This window comes from Poecilia reticulata, chromosome 15, assembly GCF_904066995.2.
Source record: "Poecilia reticulata chromosome 15, P_reticulata-male-v2, whole genome shotgun sequence".
NCBI lineage: Eukaryota > Metazoa > Chordata > Actinopteri > Cyprinodontiformes > Poeciliidae > Poecilia > Poecilia reticulata.
The window spans coordinates 28,864,324-28,889,812 of NC_088844.1; the positions used below are offsets into that span (position 1 = coordinate 28,864,324).

At 42.2% G+C, this 25,489-nt stretch overlaps 2 protein-coding genes across 3 annotated transcripts in view; one reads left to right on the top strand and one right to left on the bottom strand.

Moving 5' to 3' along the window:
* smoc2 (SPARC related modular calcium binding 2) overlaps positions 1-17,669 on the bottom strand; it is a 37,233-nt gene extending 19,564 nt beyond the window's left edge. The window contains exons 1-5 of one of the 2 annotated variants that reach the window (XM_008430087.3): positions 17,320-17,669; positions 4,637-4,799; positions 2,010-2,107; positions 1,783-1,882; positions 60-101 (exon numbers count right to left, since the gene is read on the bottom strand). In XM_008430087.3, the coding sequence (XP_008428309.1) occupies positions 60-101; positions 1,783-1,882; positions 2,010-2,107; positions 4,637-4,799; positions 17,320-17,394 (478 nt within the window). In that variant the 5' untranslated portion in view covers positions 17,395-17,669. The remainder of the gene's footprint in view (positions 1-59; positions 102-1,782; positions 1,883-2,009; positions 2,108-4,636; positions 4,800-17,319) is intronic. The other variant, XM_008430088.3, reaches the window with a different exon arrangement.
* Positions 17,670-18,986: 1,317 nt separating this feature from the next.
* On the top strand, positions 18,987-25,169 carry eif3s6ip (eukaryotic translation initiation factor 3, subunit 6 interacting protein). The gene is made up of 15 exons (XM_008430091.3): positions 18,987-19,142; positions 19,447-19,477; positions 19,769-19,979; positions 20,088-20,167; positions 20,687-20,748; positions 20,836-20,905; positions 20,982-21,055; positions 21,945-22,116; positions 22,210-22,364; positions 22,436-22,606; positions 22,688-22,821; positions 23,400-23,573; positions 23,646-23,835; positions 24,794-24,874; positions 25,010-25,169. The coding sequence occupies exons 1-15, from the start codon at positions 19,119-19,121 to the stop codon at positions 25,079-25,081; spliced, it is 1,701 nt and encodes a 566-aa protein (XP_008428313.1). The 5' UTR covers positions 18,987-19,118; the 3' UTR covers positions 25,082-25,169.
* Positions 25,170-25,489: the final 320 nt, after the last annotated feature.

Consider the following 25,489-nt stretch of genomic DNA (forward strand, 5'->3'; position numbering starts at 1 on the left):
ACGACGACAGACTGAACATGCATTTCTGAGGAGTCAGTGTGTTTCTAGAATCTCCTCACCTGGTCTCGGTTCTACAGGAGCCGCTCGGTCCTGTTTGGAACCTAAAAACCAACAGATGTATTCAGAACAGAGGTAGACTGTGTTGGTGCACCACTCCAACATTACCACTGGGGCCCATCTGGACCCTTTTGTAGCTGATGGAAACCACTATAATGTAGATTTGGAAGTTGCGTTGCACCAGCTGCTGCTGGGTTGAGACCATCTGAGACACCGACAGCCTCCCAGGCGGACATAGGGATGTGCAGACAGGACATGTGGCATTATTTAGGGGGTTGTGTGGCAGGGACTGTCCTCCAACTCTGACATTCCTTACAGTACAAACTCTGTTGCTTAACTTTGCATCATGGATTTTCTACCCGGCTTGTTAAGACCGCAGCCTGGAGAGTTGAGCAATTTTCCTGCCTGGGTTGAGCCTACAACTAGATCCCTTAGTCCTCTCTTTAGAAACTTAAAATGCAATGTTGTACTGTTAGGGATTTATATGTATATCATCAACCCATAAAATGAAGAATAGAATCATGACGACCAAGGAACATGGCCGATAGGTCAGAGAGAAAGTTGTGGAGAAGTTTAAAGCAGAGTCCTAAAACAAAATGGCTTCAGAGTTCAATCCATCATCTGAACACGGAGAGAAGATGGACCAACCTGGCAGCACACAGAGGTCCATCTACCCAGACAGGGCGAGCAATAAAAGTAATCATTACAAAAGCAGCCAAGAGGCCAATGGTAGCAAAGGAAGAGAAGCAGAGATCCACAACTCAGGCTGGAGGATCTGTTGCCATGACAACTACAAGTCAGACACTCTAGAAATATGTTGAAAAAGTGAAATAAAAATGTCCCAAAGTGGAGTTTGCCACAATCCATGCAACGAACACAGTGGGCATGTGCATGGCGACACAGGGTGGTGGCACCATCATGCTGTGGGAATACCTTTGTTTACCAGAGACAGGGAGGCTGATCAAAGTTTATAGAAATGTGGTTGGAACTAAATGTTAAATGGACTGAATTCAGATTCACTTTTCTAATCACAGGCGACTTGGGGTTGAGTGCCTTGCTCTGGGGCATGACGATGTGTGACAGGAATCAAACTGTAAGCTGGAGACTGCAAGATAAACTCTACTCTCACTGAGCCACAGTCAAGCCCAGAATAAAGAGGAAGCCCTGTTAGAGGCTACAGAAAAACACCATGGTCCAGTCAAAGTCCAGACACTGAATCCAGTACATATAAGGATATAAAATTTATATCCTGTGTAGTTCAGCTGGTAGAACGCCATGTGCAGAGGTTGAAGTCCTCGACTCGGGCCATTTGCTACATGTCCCCCCATCCCCTGTGCTCCTTATTTTCTGTCCAATTACTTTTAAATAAATGACACCAGTGCTTCAAAAAACATTATATCTCATAGTCTGTTAAAAAAAAACCACATTGAAGTTTGTGGTTATAGCGTGACAATGAAGAAAAGATTCAAGATGTTTAAAAACATTTTGATTGGACTCGAAGCCAGTTTTCTATGACCGTGTCCTGCAACTTTTAGATGAGTCTAAAAGTTCTGGTCCAACGCGCCTGAATCAGGCTCCTCAGTAAACGGTCCAGGACTCCAGAGCCCTGCTGATGACCTTGTTGTTTGACTCAGATACATCTAAAAGTTGCAGGTCACTGGTCCTCCAGGTCTGGATTTGAGGATGATAAGATTCCTTAAAGTATTAAATTCAGAGTTTACCCACCTTGGCATCGAGGTTTTTTATTGACGACAGAAGACCCACTGATTGGTCGCCCATTGGGCGTGACACACCAGCAGTATCCGGTGTAGCTGTGGCACTGAACCTATAACAGTATGCTTTCAAGTGTTACTCTGTGTTTGGCAAAGTCCAAACAACAACTGGCTTCTCTGGGTAAATGTTTTGGCTTTAATTAGGAATTTAAGCTTAATTTATGCAATGTTGCTCATTACCTCGCTGTAAGTGCCGTCAGGATTGCATACGGGAACAAAGGCCTGCTTCTTGGCTTGTTGCTCTGTGTACTTCTTCTCTGCAACACATCTGGATGTTTCTGAGGAGAACACAAATCACAACAGTCACTAAACATCAGAGACGGCCATAATTCAGCCCACAGCGTAGCTTTTTTTTTTTTTTTTTCAAATACTCCACAACTATGAAACCAACATACTTAAAGAGTCAGAGGGAGATGCTGAATCTTGGAGATCATGAAAGAAAAACAGAAACAACATCAGGGGAGGGAGGAGACACAGGAGGGGGAAGTGGTTCAAGACATTTCGGAAGCTGCAGATGTTTGTGCGGCTGGGAGCCGAAGCAGGAACACGAGTCTTATTGGGAATGAGTCCGGAAAACCTGGTGGTAAAGCCATTACCAGGGGAAGCAGCTTTTTTTGATCCAGCCAAATATTCCAGCCACCCTAAAAAAAGGGCTGATGCACGAGGAAAACCAAACCCGTCCTTTAGCGTCTGCATTACTATCGCCTTAAAGTTCAACCATCTGGATTACAGCACTTCTCAGCAGAAAATGCGGGTCGGGAACTTTTCACCTGTGCACACTTTGAGTTTTCACATGTTGCAGTCGGGGCTGAGGCTCATCCTGTCATTCCTCAGGTGCCTCAGCTTACCTGGCCAGCAGCACCAGCTGTGCAAACACTCAGGAAAATGTGGAGCAGCGATGAGTTTGATGGTAACTTGTTGTGACACATCAGCAGCCTGCCAAGCAGTGCCTCTCTGGCTGACAGCTTCAAATCTCATTAAAACAATGACTCACAGTAAGTTAGAAAACATTCACCACTCGGGTCAGCAGGGTGAAAGTAGCTGGCACACGTTTGAGCGTCCACTAGACACTTGCTGGTGCTGGTGTTTCTCCGTCTGGAGGGTGGCCACGTGTTTCAGGCGACACCGATGGGAGATGCAGGATGTTCCGGATGGAGGGAGCGCAGTGAGCTCAGGAGCTCTAAAGTTAGCTGCAGTGGAAAATCTAAAAAACCGTCATCCTCCGAGGCGAAAATGTCTGGAAAAAATGACGGGACACTTGCATCGTCTGAGCGCGGTGATAGGAAACAAATGTGGTGCCACTCTTACCATCCTTGAACACAATACCATCCCTGTGCTTTCAAAGCAGACCGGCCCTCTGGTTTATTTCTGCAGCCGACCCGCTCTCCGTCGCCGGGCCTTTCAGGCCAGACGCAGGGGGAGAGATGAGGGAGGTAATGCTACTGATGCATGCATAACCAATTTCATGGACTCTTGTCTTTTCAGCTTCCTAGTTGGAAGCCCCTATTTTGCGTAGCGTCACTGTCAGCTACGTCCAGATGCCTGCTCAGAAAGACTGCCATGGAAACCCACCATGGGTACAAAATCGTTGAGCGGTTTTCCATCATACTACACTTTTTTAAAGCAAATCTTTTCACTTGCATTCTCTGCATTAGTGTTCTAGCATGATAAGAAAGGGGCATTGTCTCCAGTCTGTAGAGCGATGAACTGGTATATGAAGCTGGTGAGAGGGTGGAGGTGTGGGGGGCGAAGCGTTGGGTGAACGGCTTCCTCCTTCCAACGAGTCTATGAGCTGCTTGATCCTCTCTGGCTTTTCATCCCTCACTAATAAGTGTGTTAAAGTCTCAAGTTTCTCATATTTTTTCACAGAACAAAATGCTACCTGGTTTTAAATTGTTGTTTTACTAAAAATCTTGTGTTTGTTCTCATCTATATTCAGCTTTCCTGAGTCTGTGCTTTCTAGAAGCCCTTCAGTTTTCTGGTGAAGTGATAATGGATGCCACCGTCTGTGGATCGATACTAAACTTTATTCAGCAGTGAAGTGTATCAGCACAAGATAGTAGCTAACAAAAAGAAAGCACAGATAACAGGAATGACCTTTTGTGGAGCATTGACTGCAGCTTCTGTTTGGCTGTCAGAGTGAGTGGTGGGATTGTGATGTGATGCTTCACTGACTTCTTTTATGAGTTCATAATTATAATTTTCAGTCATTTTTAACTTCCTGATTTTCTGCTTCTGGCTCCTTCTGGTGCAGAATTATGACACACATCTCACATCGATAATGTAAATGTTTGATTAAACACAACATGACCGTTCAGCCTGCAATCAGATACGGATCTGAATTAGTTCCACATGTAGAGGTGGGATAGATCAGATGTTTTGGGGGGTGAAAGGATCAGAATCGGGTCGTTCAGACGGCAGTGAAAGTAAAGTATATGGGTCACATATGGGCAGAAAAAAACTCTGATTTGGGTTGCATTTGGTTGTCACATGACAAAACGCTGAAAGGTTTGAGGGGAATGAAGCACAGAGCTTAACATCACTTTGATGAGACCAGTGAGTCTTGGCAGACTATTACGGAGCTGAAATCACTCAAACCAGTAAATAAGTTTCAAATAAATCAAATCATTTTATGTTTATTGTATTAGCAAACAAAACTTAAAACCTTGGATCCATTAAGGCAGACCCCCCCCGTCTCCCCACCCTCCATCTCAAAGATTTAATTACACTGAAGGGGCTTCTAACGCAAATCTTCCAGACCCCCCCGCCCCCCCCAGGCAGTGCTGAAGCGTGACTCGTGACCTGACCTTTGCACGGCCCTCGGCTGACCTCCAGCTGGGGGTCGCGGCACTTGGCTCGGAGGAACTCGCAGCGAGATGTGAAGGTCCGTCCGTCAGAGGCACACAGGGGCTTCCGAGGCGCTCCGGTGCATTCCATGTTGCACTCCTTATCCTGATCCACCCGCAGAAACTGCAAAAGCAACAAGCAGGGAAACATTGGACAAGCGGGTTACGTCTGGGAGGCAGAGATCTCTGAATCATTACAGTTTGCAACAAAAACTGAGAAGTTTATGGGATTCAGTTAGGAGATTATATCCTGTTCAACTATGTTACAAATAACTTTCCAGCAATAAATAGGAACTTCTAGTGGAATTTTTATTTCCACTCGCAGATTATTTCACAAGATTTTTTTCCCATCTGAAAGTGGATCTAATACTTTTTCTTCAATATTAAGGAATTTAAAACAGTCTTCTGTTTCTTGTTGAAAAGTTACTTGTGTTAGCTTTGTTTTATTTCTAGTGTTGTAAAGTATTTGCACTAGAAAATAAAATAAAAGTAAGATTTTGTGTTTGTGCAGTGTATAATGAATGATTTTCACATTTTGTATTTATTCAGTTAACTCAAGTAAGGCATTGACGATATTTTAATTTATTGTGATGCACCTGCAGCTGCTTTCAGGACAGAAGTCCTTGGAGGACGTCGTGCAAACTGTCCATCAGTCTTGTGAGAGGAAAACAAAGCATAACATTTGCTTCTTAAGACACAAAGAAGCAGAAACGAATCGGTGCAAAGTAAAGTCAACAAATGTGGCTGAGGTTTATTTTTCTTCGTGGTCCTGCAGAAGACTTGACAGACACATCCGCTTGTCTTTGTCTGTGCAAACACCTGCACAGGTATTCACCTGGCCTCACTGCTAAAGGCGTCCTGCTCAGCCATGAAAAGAGAAACAAGGACAGAACGCGTCGGATCACCTGAGTCAATGCCACCATTGTGTCTGCAGCAGCCTGAAACCCCCAGAGATAGTGTGTGTGTGTGTGTGCGTGGGGGTGGCGACAAGCTGTGACTGCTACAATAAATAAAAGACTGAATGCAGAACGCATCACTCAGCTTTTCATCCAGTTTTTGTGCGATGCTTTTACTTTGGGAGGCATAATGAACTGGGTAAGGTGGAAAAATCCAACTCCACGCCCGTTCCAACACAGGTGCAGTCACCTTCAGAGATAAAGACGGGAACTTTCTGTTTCCTCCTGTTGAGACACTTCTCCGCTTTTGTGCTGAGAAATGCTCAAAATCTTCCGCCATCACTTCCCAAAAGCTTTCCCTGTCTTTCCCGTCACCGATCCGAGGCGTGAACCAGACAAAAACTGGAAATCAGAATCAGAGAAGACATTGTTCCAGGAAGAGGGCGGTCGGGATCATCAGCAATAAAAAGAAAATTTGTAGCGTCTGACATTTTACAAATGAAGGGAGAGCTGAGAATTGGTGGCAGCCCCCCCAACCCCCACCCTCCTCATGAAGACAGGTATGGCTGCAGGGCTGCATGCACCTGGGAGAGGGCAGGCAGGGGGGGTGGATTCGCCCTGGGTCTCAGTGGGAGTGGTGGGGGGTCCCACAGCCCACTCTGTCAGCCCAGCTCATAAATCTTTGTGTGGGGAGATCAGAGTGGAAAGGCCCGTTCAGACACATCGGAGGAGAAGCCACGAGGGATTTGTGCTGAGACGCATAAAAAAGTTGCATTTTATGAGGCGATGCATATCAGCTTTAAATATGTTTTACAAAGACAAAGCATCACAGAGCGCTCTGATATCACAGGTGTGCACTGATGTCTCTTTTAGATCCTGAACCTAAAGGAAGCAGCAGTTTGGTGTTTCTGTTGTAGAATCTATGATGAATGATGAGAGTTAAGCTATGAAGCTAACGGCTTCCCACAAAGAAATCTAAACCGTGAAAAATCACAGGTCAGAGCGGCTGAAAAACCCAGCAGCTGGTTCTGGTGGTCCAACTGGGATTTTGGACGATCCGTCTCCCAGCATCCAGACACGTCTCATCATTTGAAGAACTACTGCTGAACTTTGATGTCTAAATATGAATATGAAATACTGCACTGTTGTGCCCTTTCAAAGGCGAGAAGAAATATATTCTTTCTTCTGGTGAGAATGTAGAAGAAACCATGCATTTTTAATGCATTAAAATTACTTTAAATAGTAAAATTTAGAAAAATCCAACCTTTAAATTGAGTAAATTTATACAAAGACAAAAAAATATATATGATGGAAAGAAAGAAATCACCAGAAATGCAATTATCTTCAAAATAAATTGAAATTAAAAATGTCATTCATTTGTTTTTACAGCAATAATTAAAGCATATTTTCCTGTTTTGTTGGTGCATAAATTTGTCTTTTTGCATCCTTTGCTCTGAGCCACTGATCAAAAAGGGAAAGATAAGAAACTGAGTATAAAACAAACCAAACCGTTGGATCAACCAGTTCCTCACCTCGCCTGTGGGGGCGCTGCACTAAAACCACTGAAGGGAACAACATGAAAACCTCAGAAGAAGACACTGAGCGTAATCTCCTTCCTCACAAAATGCAAACAAAAACTAAATGGCGTTATATTTTAGAAATGGCAAGATTTCTCTTTTTCTTTGCTAAAAAAAGAAAAAAGAAAAGAAAACACGAGCCATTTCTCATTCTAGCGCTAGATTAGAGCAAACTTTTTATGGTTGCATTTACCCAGAATCCCCTGCACTTTAGGCCGCTTCCTGCTTTTGGAGCATCTACAGTCACATCTGTATTTAAACTGCACCAGAGTTCATTTCAACCGAACCCAGAGGTTTTCAGGCGGAGCAGAGTTTGCTGTTTTGTTCTGTCATTCACACCTCAGCAAACAAAGGTAGGTAAACAGACTGGAGTCTGATGAAGGAGACTAAACAAAGCTAATGTGAATGCACCCTAAGTCTCGTAGCTGTGATTTGATCCAAAGTCTCATTTTCCATCCCGATGGTTCTCCGTTTCCTCTTCTCATGACTTTTCACACTGTTCCTCTCATTCTCCAGCCTCTCCATCTCTCAGTTCCCGTTCATTCTATGGTGTCTTTTGCAGTGGTGGGAAGTAACGAAGTACAAGTACTTCGTTACTGTACTTAAGTACAGTTTTCGTGTATCTGTACTTTACTTAAGTAGATTTAATAATGGGGACTTTCTACTTTTACTCCACTACATTTTACAGTAAGTATCTGTACTTTCTACTTCACTACATTTCTACAAACTGTCGCGTTACTCGTTACATCCAAGTCGCATTGATCTTTTCTTCCGTTAAAATGTGAAGTTCAGGGTCTTAAGGTGGCGCCGTAAAATCCGAGCAATAACGTGACTTAGTGTCTGTTGTTACCCATCGGCTCCACCTTTACTCGCACGCGGAGCTCCAGACATGCGCAGTGGTTTCCTCTGAGCGGGAGGAGATGTCTGTCTATAATATAATAGCGCTGCATAAATTGATATGGTGACATGTAAAATCAGCAGCGCTTCGCTTTCACAGACGGTGGGACTTCGTCCAACTTTTAGCGTCACTTGGAAGGAAAGCTTAAAGAAAGGTAAGATCTGTGCTAGCAAAGCTAGCTGTACTGAGACACATGTTGCATCTGATGAAAAAAAGTTGTCACTCATGCTCTGAATTATTGTGTGGATGTTTTGACTGAGGTGTCGCATATATGGGACAACGTTGTGACCAAAGTCTGCAATATAGTGATATGACATTCAGGAACGATCCGATTCTTCTGGACGGATCTTTACTAAGTCCTAAGGACTGAAGCCTCACCGAGAGCCGTTCTTTGTTCTTGTGTACACTGCGGTAGCTATAAAAAAAAAAATTCCCTTCTCACCCTCCGCGGGTGGTCTGTTTCATCCTCTGAGCTCGGGTCCTCTACCAGAGGCCTGGGAGCTTGAGGTTCTCTTCCAGTATCTTGCATGTGCCTAGAACTGCACATTTCTGGACTGAGATGTCTGATGTTGTTCCTGGGATCTGTTTGAGCCACTGCTCCAGTTTGGGGGTGACTGCCCCGAGGGCCCCGATGACCACAGGCACCACTGTGGTCTTCACCTTCCAGGTCTTTTCCAGTTCCTCCCTGAAGCCCTGGTACTTCTCCAATTTCTCATGCTCCTTTTTCCTGATGTTGTAGTCACTTGGTATTGCTACATCCACCACAACGGCTTTCCTCTGTTCCTTATCCACCACCACAATGTCCGGTTGGTTCGCCATTACCATATATATATATATATATATATATATATATATATATATATATATATATATATATATATATATATATATATATATATACATTCATTTAATCGCTGAATAAGTAAAAGTTGAACGTATGAACACAGAGCATGCTCATTGCTCATTGATTGATTTCGTCTCCTGTCATGGTGGCAAACATCGCAGTGGGAGGGAGGGTGAGAACAGTCATGGTGCTCATTCTGCTTAGTTACTTGTTGCGCCGTTGGGCAGTGTTCATAGTTGAACGTTATTTACCGTTAATTGCGATGTTTCAGTTGTGGTTTCTGACATATGCAATATGGGCAACCGCCCAGGGCGTTATTTTTCTAGGGATGGCAGGAGACCTCTGCGGATTGTAGCACAGCGATGAAAGCAAAACAGAATGAAGTGAGTTTTAATTGATACTGGTTAAATATATTTCAGTTCTAAGTATTTAATATCTAGGTGTTTTTATGGGAATGTGGATCTTTCAGATCAATCTGAGAACCAATTTTGATAGGTAAACTTAATGTTATTGTGTCATTTAGCGCGGGGCGCTGGTCTTGGTCTTGGGTTCGGTGGTCTTGACTACAACTCTGCTACATGGCTCCATGGTTGCATATCCTCCACCCCGCCCGCACCTTCTTTACATCCCCTTTCAGTTAGATTTCTTTCTAAATAAATGTGACTAATGAAGTTCATGCTATGTTAGGACAGGAGACAAATGTTCCATCCCTGAAATTATGATCATAGAATCACATATCTAAGTCTAAACTGTTACAGAGAATAAACACAATAAGAACATGTTTAATCTGTGGTAGTGTTAATTAAAATGGCACATTTCTGATGTATTAAAATTAAATACGATCGGCACACTTAATGATATTAGTGATTAGGTAATGCATTCAGCGAGTACTTTTACTTTTAATACTTAAGTATTTTTAAAAGCCAGGACTTTTTTACTTTTACTTAAGTAAAATGTTAATGTGGTACTTTGACTTTTACTTAAGTACATTTTTGACTGTGTATTTGTACTTTTACTTAAGTAAATTTTTTGAGTACTTTCTCCACCACTGGTCTTTTGTGGAGGCACTGGTTGCCACTCTGTGTGTGTGTGTTTGACCAAAAGGCTTGCGTTGGCCTTCCAGCTCTCAGCGCAGCAGCAACAGGCCCCCCAGCAGCCAGCAGACTGACAACCCTAACTGAGTCTTTCAGCAGCTCAGCATCCTGCTAAATGGTCACTATACAACGCACAGCGGAGCGCAAAACGCCTGCAGGTTTACCATAAAGCTTCGAGATCACAGCCTGGGAAAACACAGCAAGCCGTGAAATCAGCCAACCACGAAATCCGCCACCCAGATTTACCATCAGGTTTCCTGCTAAAAGCCGCCATGATGGAGTGGGACGACGCGGAGGACATGAGAATGAGTCGAAACAAGAAGCTTTAGAGGGTAACGGTGCTGAGAAGCTCCTTCTGCTGCAGTGAGGTTTCTGACCAACCAGTTCACCTCATTGCTGTGCGCTGCAGCATGATGATGAATGGCCTCTGTTTCTGCACACTGCACAAGCTTCCACCCTGATTCATCAGAAAACCACTCCATACAAGACAGGACACATATTGAGACTCAAATCTGCCCAATCTTTCTTGTCTACTTCCAGACAGCTGCTTCTCATATTCTCTCTTTTTTGCTCTTTCTTTCAGTTTTTCTTTCTTTGTGTGATCTCACTTGGAAGATGCTGTTTGCATCTGCTCAAAGAACAGATGAGGCTGGCCAGGGAACAACAGACGGCTGAAAGACGGCGAGACGTGCAAAGTGGAAGGGATTTTTTTTTCCTCCCAATCAGCCGGATACAAATCAATCCTATACCTCCCCCGGCTCTGCGGTATTGTGGGGCTGAATGGGTACAGCAGAGGCAAGCTCCAGCGGAGAGCCCTTTGTGAGCCGATGAGGGCCCCGTGGGCTGGGAGGCCCCCGCTTCCAGCCCCTGAAGAAGCCCCTCACACTCGGCCCTGCAAGGCCAGCGGGAGCCCAGGCCCAGAGCTGCAGCTAATGTGCTAAATGGCCTTAGCAGGGATTTCCCACATTGATGCAAGGAAGGAGAATCATTAGTTTCCAGCGTGGTGGAAGGGAAGAAAGTGTCAGCTCTAAGCAGCCTTTTATAATGACCAGAAAAGATGTTTGAGAAGAGAGTTATTGTGACAGACGTTGATGGAGGAACGAGGACAAAGAGAACGGCTCTTTGCACAGGGGGAGGGTTCTGGAGGCACAATGGGCTGCTGAACCATACGGAGCTTTGAAACAACGTTCCTCACATGTTACACCATTTGTAAATTGGTAGAAAAAACAGCAGATAGTTTAGTTTTTTTCCAAGTTTTTAGAGGTTTCTTTTTATTGCTGTGAGAAATTTAATGTTATCGATTTGGGTTTTAAACTAAGTTGATTAGATTGGTGTATGTTAGGGTTTTTTCCCTATTATCTTGTTTTTATTCTCGTTTTAAACGTGTCCGTTGAGAAGCATTCTGAATCTCGTTGTGCTGTCGGCTGAATGACAGTAAACGTTTTGTGACTTTGAAAAAGTATAAAATTTTAGTCTTCTACTAAATAAATTAAATGAATCAAGTGTGGATTCAGAACCTTTCATCTGATGCTCCTAAATAAATAGAGGCACTGGTTGCCACTCTGTGTGTGTGTGTTTGACCAAAAGGCTTGCGTTGGCCTTCCAGCTCTCAGCGCAGCAGCAACAGGCCCCCCAGCAGCCAGCAGACTGACAACCCTAACTGAGTCTTTCAGCAGCTCAGCGTCCTGCTAAATGGTCACTATACAACGCACAGCGGAGCGCAAAACGCCTGCAGGTTTACCATAAAGCTTCGAGATCACAGCCTGGGAAAACACAGCAAGCCGTGAAATCAGCCAACCACGAAATCCGCCACCCAGATTTACCATCAGGTTTCCTGCTAAAAGCCGCCATGATGGAGTGGGACGACGCGGAGGACATGAGAATGAGTCGAAACAAGAAGCTTTAGAGGGTAACGGTGCTGAGAAGCTCCTTCTGCTGCAGTGAGGTTTCTGACCAACCAGTTCACCTCATTGCTGTGCGCTGCAGCATGATGATGAATGGCCTCTGTTTCTGCACACTGCACAAGCTTCCACCCTGATTCATCAGAAAACCACTCCATACAAGACAGGACACATATTGAGACTCAAATCTGCCCAAATCCTTTTCTTGTCTACTTCCAGACAGCTGCTTCTCATATTCTCTCTTTTTTTGCTCTTTCTTTTCAGTTTTTCTTTCTTTGTGTGATCTCACTTGGAAGATGCTGTTTGCATCTGCTCAAAGAACAGATGAGGCTGGCCAGGGAACAACAGACGGCTGAAAGACGGCGAGACGTGCAAAGTGGAAGGGATTTTTTTTTTCCTCCCAAATCAGCCGGCATACAAATCAAATCCTATTACCTCCCCCCGGCTCTGCGGTATTGTGGGGCTGAATGGCGTACAGCAGAGGCAAGCCTCCAGCGGAGAGCCCTTTGTGAGCCGATGAGGGCCCCGTGGGCTGGGAGGCCCCCCGCTTCCAGCCCCTGAAGAAGCCCCTCACACTCCGGCCCTGCAAGGCCAGCGGGAGCCCTGGCCCAGAGCTGCAGCTAATGTGCTAAATGGCCTTAGCAGGGATTTCCCACATTGATGCAAGGAAGGAGAATCATTAGTTTCCAGCGTGGTGGAAAGGGAAGAAAGTGTCAGCCTCTAAGCAGCCTTTTATAATGACCAGAAAAAGATGTTTGAAGAAAGAAGAGTTATTGTGAGCAGACGTTGATGGAGGAACGAGGACAAAGAGAACGGCTCTTTGCACAGGTGGGAGGCGTTCTGGAGGCACAATGGCTGCTGAACCCATACGGAGCTTTGAAACACACGTTCCTCACATGTTACACCATTTGTAAAGTTGGTAGAAAAACAGCAGATAGTTTAGTTTTTTTTCCAAGTTTTTAGAGAGTTTCTTTTTATATGCTGTGAGAAATTTAAATGTTTATCGATTTGGGTTTTAAACTAAGTTGATTAGATTGGTGTATGTTAGGGTTTTTTCCCTATTATCTTGTTTTTTATTCTCGTTTTAAACGTGTCCATTGAGAAGCATTCTGAATCTCGTGCTGTCGGCTGAATGACAGTAAAAGTTTTGTGACTTTGAAAAAGTATTAAATTTTAGTCTTCTACTAAATAAATTAAATGAATCAAGTGTGGATTCAGAACCTTTCATCTGATGCTCCTAAATAAAACTTTGATTCAACCATCTGTTTTTAAAAGAAGTTTTCCTCCTGAAATGACTGCGGCCCGTAGCAACTTTGGAGGAGCTGCAGAGATTCCCATTTGTCTTCAGAGCAACTATTAGGTGGCAACTCCACCAATCTGACATTCATGGAAAAGTGGCAAAAGGAAAGTAATTTGTAAAGAACATCTGAAATGTGGTAGAAAACTAACAATGTACATCAGTCCAAACACCACGGTAGTGGCTGCATCATACTGTGGGGAAGCTGATCAGAGTTCATGGGAAGATGGATGGAGTTCAGTAAAGGAACATCCAAGCATGGTCATATTCAATAAATTAGAATATATGTCCAGGTGAGCCTTGTTTGTCAGATGATTAAAAGTAACATTTTAATCTTAAATGTTGTATTTTCATTAGTTGTTAGCTGTAAATAATCATGATTAAGAGGATTTAAGGGTTAAAACATCAACTTTAGTCCAATTAATCTACATAATATGTTTCAATTTCTTGACGGAGTTACTGAAATTAATGAACTTTTCAATAATATTGTTGTTTTTTGAATTTATCTGTAGAAAACTTAATGGCAGAAGAAGACCAGACTTCTTCTGCCATCAACACTAAACATACAGCGGAACAGTTTAGATCAAAGCATATTCATCTGTTAAAATGGCCTAGTCAAAGCCCTGACCAACATCCAATTGAGAGTATCTGGCAATACGTCTTGACAACTCATTCTGTGAAAGGGTGAGGTATATTGTGTGGATGAACTAGCAATTTTGAGGTTCGAGATAAACCTCAAAATGTTTAGCTTTAAGCGCTGGAAAACGTGGCTTTGGTAAGTTACTGAATTATTGAGGTTGACAAGGAATATTTTTCAAATTAATTGGTAAAACCTGAGAACCATGTATCATCTTGATGTAGTTTGTCACATAAATCCCCCAAAAATACACCAAAGGATGTGGTTGTGACGTGACAAAATGTGGAAAAGTTTCTGAAGTATGAATAATTTTCCAAGTCAGAACATATCATATTAAAATGTTTTGTTTTTTTTTGTTTCTGTGCGTGTCCTTCTTTTCAGACATCGTTGCAAACTCCCATTTCCCCCTGGAAGAAAAAATCTGCCACACGAATAATCCTGGAAAATATCCCACAAAATTAGCAAATTGCTGAGCCGTTAACATGAAACCAGGACTGAAACAATGAGTCAGAGGTCGGTCTGCTGCTGCTGCACACCGATATCAGTCCAACACACAAATCAACGGGGATGCTCCTCATTCCTGCAGCTCTCCCATCAGACTGTTGGATGTGATGTGATGTGAAATCACACCACAAACACATCTGTTCCTGGGCAACCGCTTTATGACCTGAAAATCCTCTGATTCCATTTTTGGAGCAGGAATCACGACACCCACTCACTGAGCAGATTTAGTGTGAGTGGATGTGTAAATTTTGGAGGAACGTTGGCTTGGTGAAACAATTCCTCCCACATTCCACCGCTTCAGCGCGCTGCCGCAGAGAGAGGATTTCAACCTTTTCACTCACAGGTTAATAACTCTTGGACATCTTAACGCAAACCATAAATAATGTTCCATGGGGAGGCGGCTGCCACATCAGCCGGCCCGGCGGTGAGGGGGGATGACCGAGCACATTCCTCTCCCTGCTAATCCTTCTTTGGCACTGTACCTGAACCTGATCAGGCCAATGAAATCCCACCTCCTCTCAAAATGCTGGGGGGGTTTTTTGCAGTTGATGGAAAAACTGATCAGGCTGTTGGAGACCTGTGGCTGTAAACAATGCCATGTGCACCGGCCACTCAGGCCTGTCCATCCCTGCTTCTGCTGCACATGTGCACATCAAAAGCATCAAACCATCCTGAGTGTGGAAGTTTTTTTTTGTCAATGTTTAAGGCAAGTGTTGCCTATTTTTCTTTTTATAAAGTTGATCTTTTTAACAAGACTGTAACTCTTGAACTCTGTTAGTTTGACAAGCAGTGGTGGTTCTAACAGGAACGGTGCCCCGGGCAAGCCCATCGTTATGCCCCCCTAACCAATTAAAATGCATGCAATTATAAGTAATAACAACTCCAGCAGAGTTAATACTCCAGGTAACCTACTCTCCCAGTATTCAGCAACAAGCAGGGGAACTTACTCCACCGGATATGTGTAATAACAAACTTGTTCTGGGCACAGCTGACAAATATGTTCTTTTCTAGTTCGTGGCGCCCCTGTCCTTTCTGCTGCCTTGAGCAACTACCCATAAGGCCCAAATTAAAAATTGCCACTGCTGGCAAGACCTTTTGTTGACAAATAGTTGTTATTCTTCATTGGCTTCATGGAATCTTCAATAAAATGACAGTCAGAAGCCGTTTTTAATCTAGTTAATATGGCTCTCCGCACAAGGTGTCACTGCTGATGGGGCGACAGAGACAAATCATCGTTGTCTGCACCCTGACCAAGTTTGTCTGGGTATTGTATGTAGTGTAGTTAAGGTAAGAAACTAATATTCCAGCTGGAATTTGAATAACAGCTTCAACTCAGTTAAATTAAAGGGCTGTTACGTATTTCTCGGGGGAATCTGGACTAAATGTGATCAAAATAACCAATTTTGAAATTCTGTTATTTCAAAATCTGAAATAACCGAATTAGTCAAATCTAATGAGGAATAATCTTAACTGAGCAGAGATTATTTAAAACGACATTTGAGAAAAATCAAGTTAAAATTTGCTTGGGATCTTTATTTTCCTCCATGGGATTAGCATTTTGTAGCGTTTTGTCGCGTTTTGCAGCGTTTTGCAGCATTTTGCAACATTTTGTAGCATTTTGCAATGTTTTGCAGCGTTTTGTTGATGGAGTGTGTTTGGTTCTGCAGAGGGAAGACGTCCAGAAGCAGGTGCTCATCCTATTCATAATCTGCCACTGCTGATTGCTATGCAAGATGAAAGACTGCCATTGTTTGGTTTTAAACATGCACCAAACATAAAATTATGGTGCATTTCTGAACAACTATTATGTCTTACAGTTCTTTTTAACATAATTCAACATTACAGCATGTTGAGAATGTCAAGAGGAAACCAGAACAACCATTTACCAAAGATAGGTTATTTCTTATTTTGGGTGTGTTTGCTGAAGAAGAGACACTTTTATTTATTTGGTAGTTAATCCGTTCTGTTTTTCAAACACATTGTTATTCTGTAGCTGAATTTTCACTGAGCCATGTCAAAAGATGTGCCATATTTCTGCAAAAATGTTTTAATGGTTAGAGTTTGATCTTCTGGTAGAACATTATGTATATTATGACATACAGGTGGATTTAAATAAATTAGAAAATAGTTGAAAGTTTATTTATTTCTGTGTTTCAGTTTAAAAAAATTGAATTTATGCATTGTACAGATACACTCATTGTGAGATGTATTAAGTTTTACTATGAAAACCTCAAAATTCTGTTAATCAGAAAATGTGATTATATAAAACTAATATATATATATAAAACTAATAAAGGTAGGATTTATATAAAAGTATTAAATTATTTCCATGCTTACTGGAGGACTTTATAGTTATCCAGCAGACTGTCCCTCTGCGGAAGCCACAAAAGGTCAATGCTAAAGAAGCTGGTGGTTTAGAGAGTATCCAAATAATAAAAAGTTTAGTGGAGGGAAAACATGGTGGCAAAAGGTGCATAAGCAACACCAGTTACTGCAGCCTTGCTGAAATTGTGAACTAAAAAGATCAATTTTAATTCACAATTAAAATGGGCGTTGACTGCAGATGGAGAAGAAGCTTGAAAAACTTCTTCTCAAGACGCCAGTGATGGTTTAGAGTGTTATGTCATCTGCTGCTGTCGGTCCACTCGGTTTTTTATCGAGAACAGAGTCAGCGCAGTCATCTCTCCGGACATTTTACAGCACTCCATGTGACCAGTTACTGAAAAGCTGGAGAGGTTGAACCTGGTGCCGATCTGCGTCAAAAGCACCAAAACCTGGTTTAATGACACAGCTAACTCTAAATACCTGCCATCCGTGCAGAATGTTGAGTGTTCAAGGACAGACTTTTCATAAGATGACATTTCTGTACGTCAGCTTTATTGGTCTTATTTAATAATTTTTTGATAAACCAGTAAGTCAAACCCATCAAAATTTAAATCCAAACCATTATTTTTGGTCCTAAATGGAATAAAATGAATCATTCTGTGCCTTCATACCGTGAGAGCGGAGAACTTCTGAGCGCGTCCTGCGCACATCAGGCAGAGGAGAGCCAGCAGCGGACAGACGCGCATCCTGACGCAGCGCAATGAGAAAAAACTCTCCACAATTACGCGCGGTCCAAAATTCCCTGCTTTCCACTGCGCGGACTTCACTTCAACACCAGAGGAATGATCGTGGAGAAAAGCGGTAGAAAAAAGGCAAAAAGAGAAAAATCCACTCTGCCTCTTGAGGAAAGTACCTGCGGTGAACAGGCTGGTTGGTTTCGCTCCGTTTCCTTGTTTTCGTCTGCCAAAGCGCTTCTGTAGAAACTCTCCTTATTTCTGGCAGAGTAATAACCCCCCCGCAGCCCTGACCTTTCCCCCTCCCTCAGTCTCTCTCTCTCTCTCTCTCTCTCTCTCCCTCCCTCTCTCTTTTTCTCTCTACCTCTCTCCCTCTTCCAGATCCAGCTTCCACACCCCTTTCCCTCCTGATTCCTTATCGGGATGCAGGCAGCTGTGCAGCCGAAAGGCAGGCAGGCAGGTAGGAGGTAGGTGTAGGTTAGGGACTCCGTCTGCTGCTGGTAGGCGAGCCAAACAGGTCAGGTAATCTTGTCTTTCGTCACTCAAAACCCGCATTTTTCCTCTATTATGATTATTTTCACTCAATAGACAAAAAATAAGAGGAGAAAAACTCAGACTTTGGGACACAGTCTGTCTGGATTGGATTGTTTATGGATGATTTCAGAGTTTGAATGGATATCCTCAAGGGAAATCTGCACATAATTAGAAACATTCCCAAAATATCCAACAATCTTCCATTTGGAGCTTAAAGACAAACCAAAGAAAATCTGAATCTGACCGCCAACCCCAAACTAACTCCAGATCTGAAGTACCATCATGTGGAAGTTCAGGCACTTCACTTCAAGCTGAAGTTATGATGAACTTAATGTTAATCTGAACAACTCAACGGTCCTCCACCATCCCAGCATCCTATTAGCACACCTACCTGCTGCTGTGACGCCACCTAACGGTGATTTGGAGTAATAACTGCTGCAAGATCGTGCTCAGTTTACCCTTCAGTATAATATTTTATATTGTGTATTATTTTAAAGACAAAATATGTCAACTTTTTCAATTAACTTTGAGTGTTAATAACAGATGCACAATTTTGCTGAAGTGTTGTTACCTCTCAAGCTTTTTCACATTCTGTTACAGCAAACCTTTTTGGATTTTATGTGATGAAGCAAGCAAAGTAGAGCATAATTGTGAAGTGGAAGGAAAATGATACGTGTTTTCTTTTTTTCCCCTCAAATAAAAATCCAAAAATGTACATTAAGCTCAATTTTCACAACATCCATTATGTTGTGAATATTCCTTCAACATGTAATATGGAAAAATTGTGATGACATATTTTTATATGCAATAATTTATGCATTTAATGAACTACTAAACTAACCAAGTAATCATGTGTATATTTATTAACTAGATGGCGTTAATTCCCTTAGTTCTCCTCTCCTAATGAAAAACTAAATTAATTCGAATGAAATCGTGTTCAGAACATCCTTCATCTATCAGTTGTCTGAAAAAGAGATTAGCTGTAAAGAAACTTTCCAATTTCAAAAAGTTCAACTTGGCATTTATCTTTCCAGAGACTCAAGTTCCCACAATGCACCACAGCTGTGTTTCTGTTTACGTCACAGTATGCTCTTTCCGCTTCCTCCCGTCTCTCCAGCGCCAGCTGCGTGGTTTAGCTTGTTGGGTCCCGCTGCTGGCCGGTTATTCTATTAATCTGCGTGTTTGGATTGATTCCCACCAGAATGTCGTACCACGAAGAGGAGGAAGTAAGTATTTATGATCAGTTCGACGTACTTTAAAACTGATTTTGAAATATTTGTGACACACGGGCTAGCCGCTTAGCACCTAGCAGCAGTTCCAGCCGGTGTAACTGTTGGTAGCTAGCTAGCATGAGAGGCAGTGATAAGCCACATCTATTAGCTGTGTCTAATGTCAGATAACTAACTTTAAGAAGGTTAAGATAGATGTGCAGCACAGTAAACCGACGCTACTGTTTACTGTACTTGTATTACTGCTTGGCAAATATTCCATCATCAGCTAAATACTCAAATAACATGTTTTTCTCCACAGTACGATCCTTATGACTGCGATCTGCACACAGGTAAATATACGAGTAAATGTTTGAGCTGTTTGTTTTTAATTAGGATAAATTGATATGAATCAAAATACATTGGTGTGTTTTGGAAATTGTGAAATTATCTTAATCAGTGAATTCAAAAGGGAATTTATTCCCTTTTACCAAGATAGTTAAAATATGGTTGCTTAAATTTAATCTTCAATTAATTTTTTTTGTTAAATTACTGATAAAAGTTAATGTTTCTGTCTAATTTAATTGGATTTACCTGCAGTTGTACACCTGAAGCCTCTCTAAAGGAAGTTCTTCTATTCGCAGGTGATCCTAAAGCAGATCTGGCGTATGAGCGGCAGTACGAGCAGCAGACCTACCACGTCATTCCAGAGGTCATCAAGAACTTCCTGCAGTATTTCCACAAAACCATCTCTGACCTGATCGACCAGAAGGTTTACGAGCTGCAGTCCAACCGCGTGTCCAGCGAGAGCATTGAGCAGAAGATCTACGAGATTCAGGACGTCTACGAGAACAGGTGAGCGTAATAGAGACAGCCGAGGTGTGTGTGTGTGTGTGTGTGTGTGTGTGTGTGTGTGTTGGCGTGAAGTATGTTTAATCTTGATTTTGTTTTGCTTCTAATCAGCTGGAACAAGTTGACTGATCGTTTCTTCAAGACGTCCCCCTGGCCTGAAGCTGAAGGCATCGCCTCGCTTGTTGGCAATGGTGAGAGGATCATCCAATCAGATTGCAGTTCAAACCATGTTTACATACATGCTCCTTTTTTTTCTCTCACTGCCTGAAGTTTAATCAGATCACACTTGTCTTGTTTCAAGTTAGTCAGAATTACCAAATTATTTCTGTTTACTAAAATAATAAGGTATTTTAGTATAATGAGAAATGGAATCTGTCAGAGTTTTATTAATCTTTTGAAAATCAGAAGTTTACATTGTGAGTGATTCCTTTCTTGTTTTGACACGGAAGTCAAAAGAAATCAGCCAAGTTATCAGGACGTTGTTTTCTCATACTGTGTATGTAAACATCTGGTTTCAACTGCATGATTTTAGTGTTTTATTAATGAAATACATCAAGATGAGTTTTTCTTGGAGTTCTTCAGTGTGAAAAGATGTTTAAATGGACAATATAGTTTGAAATACCTGTGGTACTCTAAACTTTAGACTTCTCCTCTAAAGGCGTTACTTGCTGCTCATGTAAAGCTGATTTTGATGTTTGTCTTTTGCACAGATGCTGTGTTCCTCATCCTCTATAAGGAGCTCTATTACAGACACATCTACGCTAAAGTCAGCGTGAGTAACGGCGCGATGTTAACGTCTGCTCGGGTTCTGGAGCTGCAAACATTCTGTCAGAACCGTCGTCTCTCTGTGTGTGATTAGGGTGGACCCACTTTGGAGCAGAGGTTCGAGTCGTACTACAACTACTGCAACCTCTTCAACTACATCCTCAGTGAGTGCAACCGCCCTGGTGCCGTAGCTTTACCTGTAGATGCATCAGTTAAATGACGACATGTGGCTGTGAACAGATGCAGACGGCCCCGCCCCTCTGGAGCTGCCAAACCAGTGGCTGTGGGACATCATCGATGAGTTCATCTACCAGGTGTGCATCACATTATGAACTTCAATCATGGAATAAAGTTATAAAATTATATAGTTTGTGTTTTATTTAGGGATCCACTTTTTTCTCTTCCGATGTGATATCTGAGGTTTATTTTCGGCCAGTACCGATCCGATACAGAAAAACAGCTGAACTGACTTAAAATGTTTGTTTGTTTTTTTTAACACAGACATAAATGAACTGAGTTACACATTTATATTTATTTGATAACTCTGAACCAGTAAAGTTCACTTAAATACACAAACAACTCTACTGTGACGGTAAAGAATTTTCTGGACAATAAATCGTTCCAGTAATTATTGCAATAAACGATAATATTGTTTTGAGAGCATTTTCAACTAATTTAGTGTGATTGGCATAATAATGCAAGAATACATAAAGATCAATAATCGTTAAATTCTAATGAACATTTAACACAAGAAGATATTTTAAATATCTAAAATAAATAAAACAAACAAAATGAATTATAAAGTCACTAAACTGCCCTTCAAAATAAGAGCCAGCTGAAACCAAAGCACCAGACTGAATACTTGTCATCCAGTTTGTGGTAGAAAAGAAAAATGATAAATAATGCAAAAGGAAATTGACTTCATTTTAATTTATCATACAATTAACTGATTTATTACTTTTGGTGAAAGGCCTACAACAAACCTTCTTTCAAATGGTTCAGAAAGTGTAATTAGGAATTCTAAATATAATGTAAGATAAATAATAAAGCATGGTGTCGCTCAGAGTGTAAAGCGTAGAACTAGACAGAATAGATGTGCCCTTATGGATCGGGACTGATCCAGATATTAACATCGGATCGATTCATGTCTAGTTTTATGGAAACAGGAACCAAAATGCTGAACCTGCTCCGTTTCCTCTACAGTTCCAGTCCTTCAGTCAGTACCGCTGCAAAACAGCCAAGAAGTCCGAGGAGGAAATCGAGTTTCTGAGGAACAACCCGAAGATCTGGAACGTCCACAGCGTCCTCAACGTCCTCCACTCCCTGGTGGACAAGAGCAACATCAACCGGCAGCTGGAGGTCTACACCAGCGGAGGTAAGCTCATGTTCTGGTCTGACATTTAGCCGTAACGTTTGGAGTAAAGGTAACATAGACGACTGAAGGCTGTCACCCATTGGTCGGCTGCAGGAGACCCAGAGAGTGTTGCTGGGGAATATGGCCGCCACTCCCTGTACAAGATGCTGGGCTACTTCAGCCTGGTGGGTCTGCTGCGGCTGCACTCCCTGCTGGGCGATTACTACCAGGCCATCAAAGTCCTGGAGAACATCGAGCTCAACAAGAAGGTGAGAGAGAGACTTCCTGATGGATAGATCTGTTGGTGTTCAGCGGCTTGATCCCACTTCCTGTCCGGCAGAGCATGTACTCCCGCGTGCCGGAGTGCCAGATCACCACCTACTACTACGTAGGATTTGCCTACCTGATGATGCGGCGCTACCAGGACGCCATCCGAGTGTTCGCCAACATCCTGCTCTACATCCAGAGGACGAGGAACATGTTCCAGAGGTCAACCTACAAATACGAGATGGTCAGTGCAGCCGTGATGGTTTCATTTTACTGATGCAAAGCGATGGGATTGAAACTTTTTCATTGTCTGGTATGTTTTTAGATCAATAAGCAAAACGAGCAGATGCACGGCCTCCTGGCCATCGCGCTCACCATGTACCCCATGCGCATCGACGAGAGCATCCACACCCAGCTGAGGGAGAAGTACGGAGACAAGATGCTGCGCATGCAGAAAGGGTGAGACACCATGTGGGATAACAAACGTTTTACCCTGGGAGACGAAGCTGACAAATTCAAACCACCGGCAGGCCACAAAGTTCATTAAACTGAAAATACACATTTGAAATTTTGCAAATTCAGGCAAAATCAATGCATAGCAAATGCAGATTTTCCTCAGAAGTCTTCAAAAACTTTGGGTTTAAATGACTAACTGCACCTGCAGGTGGCAGTATTTCTGACTTGTCTCTGCCTGATGTCAAGCTAAAATCCATGACTGATGTGGCGAGTAACAAATATCGAGCTATTTCAGTTCTTTAAAGAATAAAAATGTTTGTGTCCAATCTGTCTGCGTTTTTCTTTCTTCTACATGTAGATTTTGAAGGAGATTTAATGAGGGGAAAAAATATGATAAAAATAGAGAAACCTCAGCGACTGAATGGTGACTAGCTGCTAATTGCTACAGCTAGTTGTAGAAGTCAGTCTGTAATTTTCACACAAACGTGGCTTGGTCTCCGCTCCTTCTGATCATTATTATTAACCGTTACTGCTTTGCTTTCTGTCAGTTCTTCATGGACTTTGCTCTGTTCTCATTTCAGAGACCTGCAGGTGTTTGAGGAGCTGTTCAGCTTTGCCTGTCCCAAGTTCCTGTCGCCTGTGGTGCCAAACTACGACAACGTTCACCCCAACTACCACAAGGAGCCGTTCCAGCAGCAGCTCAAGGTGTTCGCTGAGGAGGTGCAGCAGCAGGCTCAGCTCTCCACCATTCGGAGGTGATGGACGTTTAGCATCTCTTCTCCAGATCACACGGCAGCTGTTTAACCCTCCTGTCGCCATGCCAACAGCTTCCTGAAGCTGTACACCACCATGCCAGTGGCCAAGCTGGCGGGCTTCCTGGACATGTCGGAGCAGGAGTTCCGCATCCAGCTGCTCGTCTTCAAACACAAGATGAAGAACCTGGTGTGGACCAGCGGCATCTCGGCGCTGGACGGAGAGTTCCAGTCAGCATCTGAGGTCGACTTTTATATTGACAAGGTAAAAGTTCTACTTCCTGTTTCTGTGTACAGAGCTGAGAAAAAGGCTTCACATCCTGACAGTTTTCCTGTTTGCTCAAGATTTTTAACTCATTAAACAATAAGTTGGACATGGAATTTATACATAATGAAATAAAACTTTTTAGTTGAAGAGGAATGTAGAAATGCTTAAAGCTTAAAGTTAAGAAAAATCATGGTAAACTTGTTAACTTATGTTTTCTGTTTCTACATTTTCTGTGAAAAATAAAAAAAAAACCCATCTAAATGGTGTCTATCTTTGTCATCTTTCTATTCTGGAGGGAAAACATGATACCATGATACTTAACTTTAAGTCTTAAACTTTAATCAGGGGCCGCACAAAATTATATTAGGGGCCATATCTGGCCCCAGGGCCACGGTTTGGAACCCCCTGAACTTGAATTGAATTAAGTTGAATAAAAACCCAGACTTTGGCTCTGCCATTCCAAAACATTTGCTGTTCTGCTGTTGATGAGTTGTTCTTTTAAAATGTTTCTTTTCCAGATCTTTCAGCCATTTGAGGTTTTATTCATATTAATTATTGTTCAGTAATAATCAGGTCTGAGTTCGGCTGGAAAAATTAAGCTCAACTTCCTAAATACGTGCTTTCATTATTAAAAAAGTCAACTTTCATCAGAGTGGGTCGTTACCTTTTACCTGATGACCAGGTTGGTTCGAAGTTTTTTTCCTTCAATGATTGAAATCCTCAATTGAAAACTGCTTTTTTCTAATTACTCAGGTTGACTTTATTGGTCTGAAACATTAAATTAGACAAAGAAAAGCAGAAACGGCAGAGATGTATGGAGGAAAATATATGTAATTGAAAGATGGTGAAAAATCCCAGCAATTTAAATTAATTTAAGCACAAACCTCTGTCATTTTTTATATATGTATATGCATACAATTTAATTGTAGACGAAAAACGGTTTTATGTTTAACAGGACATGATCCACATTGCCGACACAAAAGTTGCTCGTCGGTACGGAGACTTTTTCATCAGACAGATCCACAAGTTTGAGGAAGTAAGTAGATTCACAAAGTTTAAATTGGCTGAATTTGTAGCACTTTAATCTATAAAACTGGACTAGACCGTTTTCCAAGTATTTAAAAGGAAACGCATTCCCTGTTTCATTTATTTCTCCTTTTGTTTCCTACAGTTAAACAGGACGTTGAAGAAAATGGCCATCACTGGCACCACCACGGCGACGGGAACCGCCACCAGCCGATGAGACCGAGCTGTGGTGTAACTTAGTTTCCTGATGAAAAACTTTTCTATGTTACCTGGAAACAATAAAATGATGGAGTTGTCCAAAACAAGCCGTAAGCTTTTTATGTCTCTGGAGCACATTTATAATTTGGGACCACCAGGTGGCAGTATTTCCAAACTGTTGCACCTACTTGTGTTTATTAAAAAAGGTATTCTAAAGTATTTTCCTCTGGACGAATTTTGCTTTAGAGGATTCCATCTAAAGGTCCAGCTCAAATTATTTAAAGCTTTAATGTTTTATCCAAATATTTAAAAAAATTTGCCACCTAAAGCTTATCCAAATGAACAAAAGGGCAAATATAATACCGTGAGTATCAAACGTTGCTTCATTATGACTGCAGGTGCTCAGTGCTTTGCTCAGGTTTCGTCC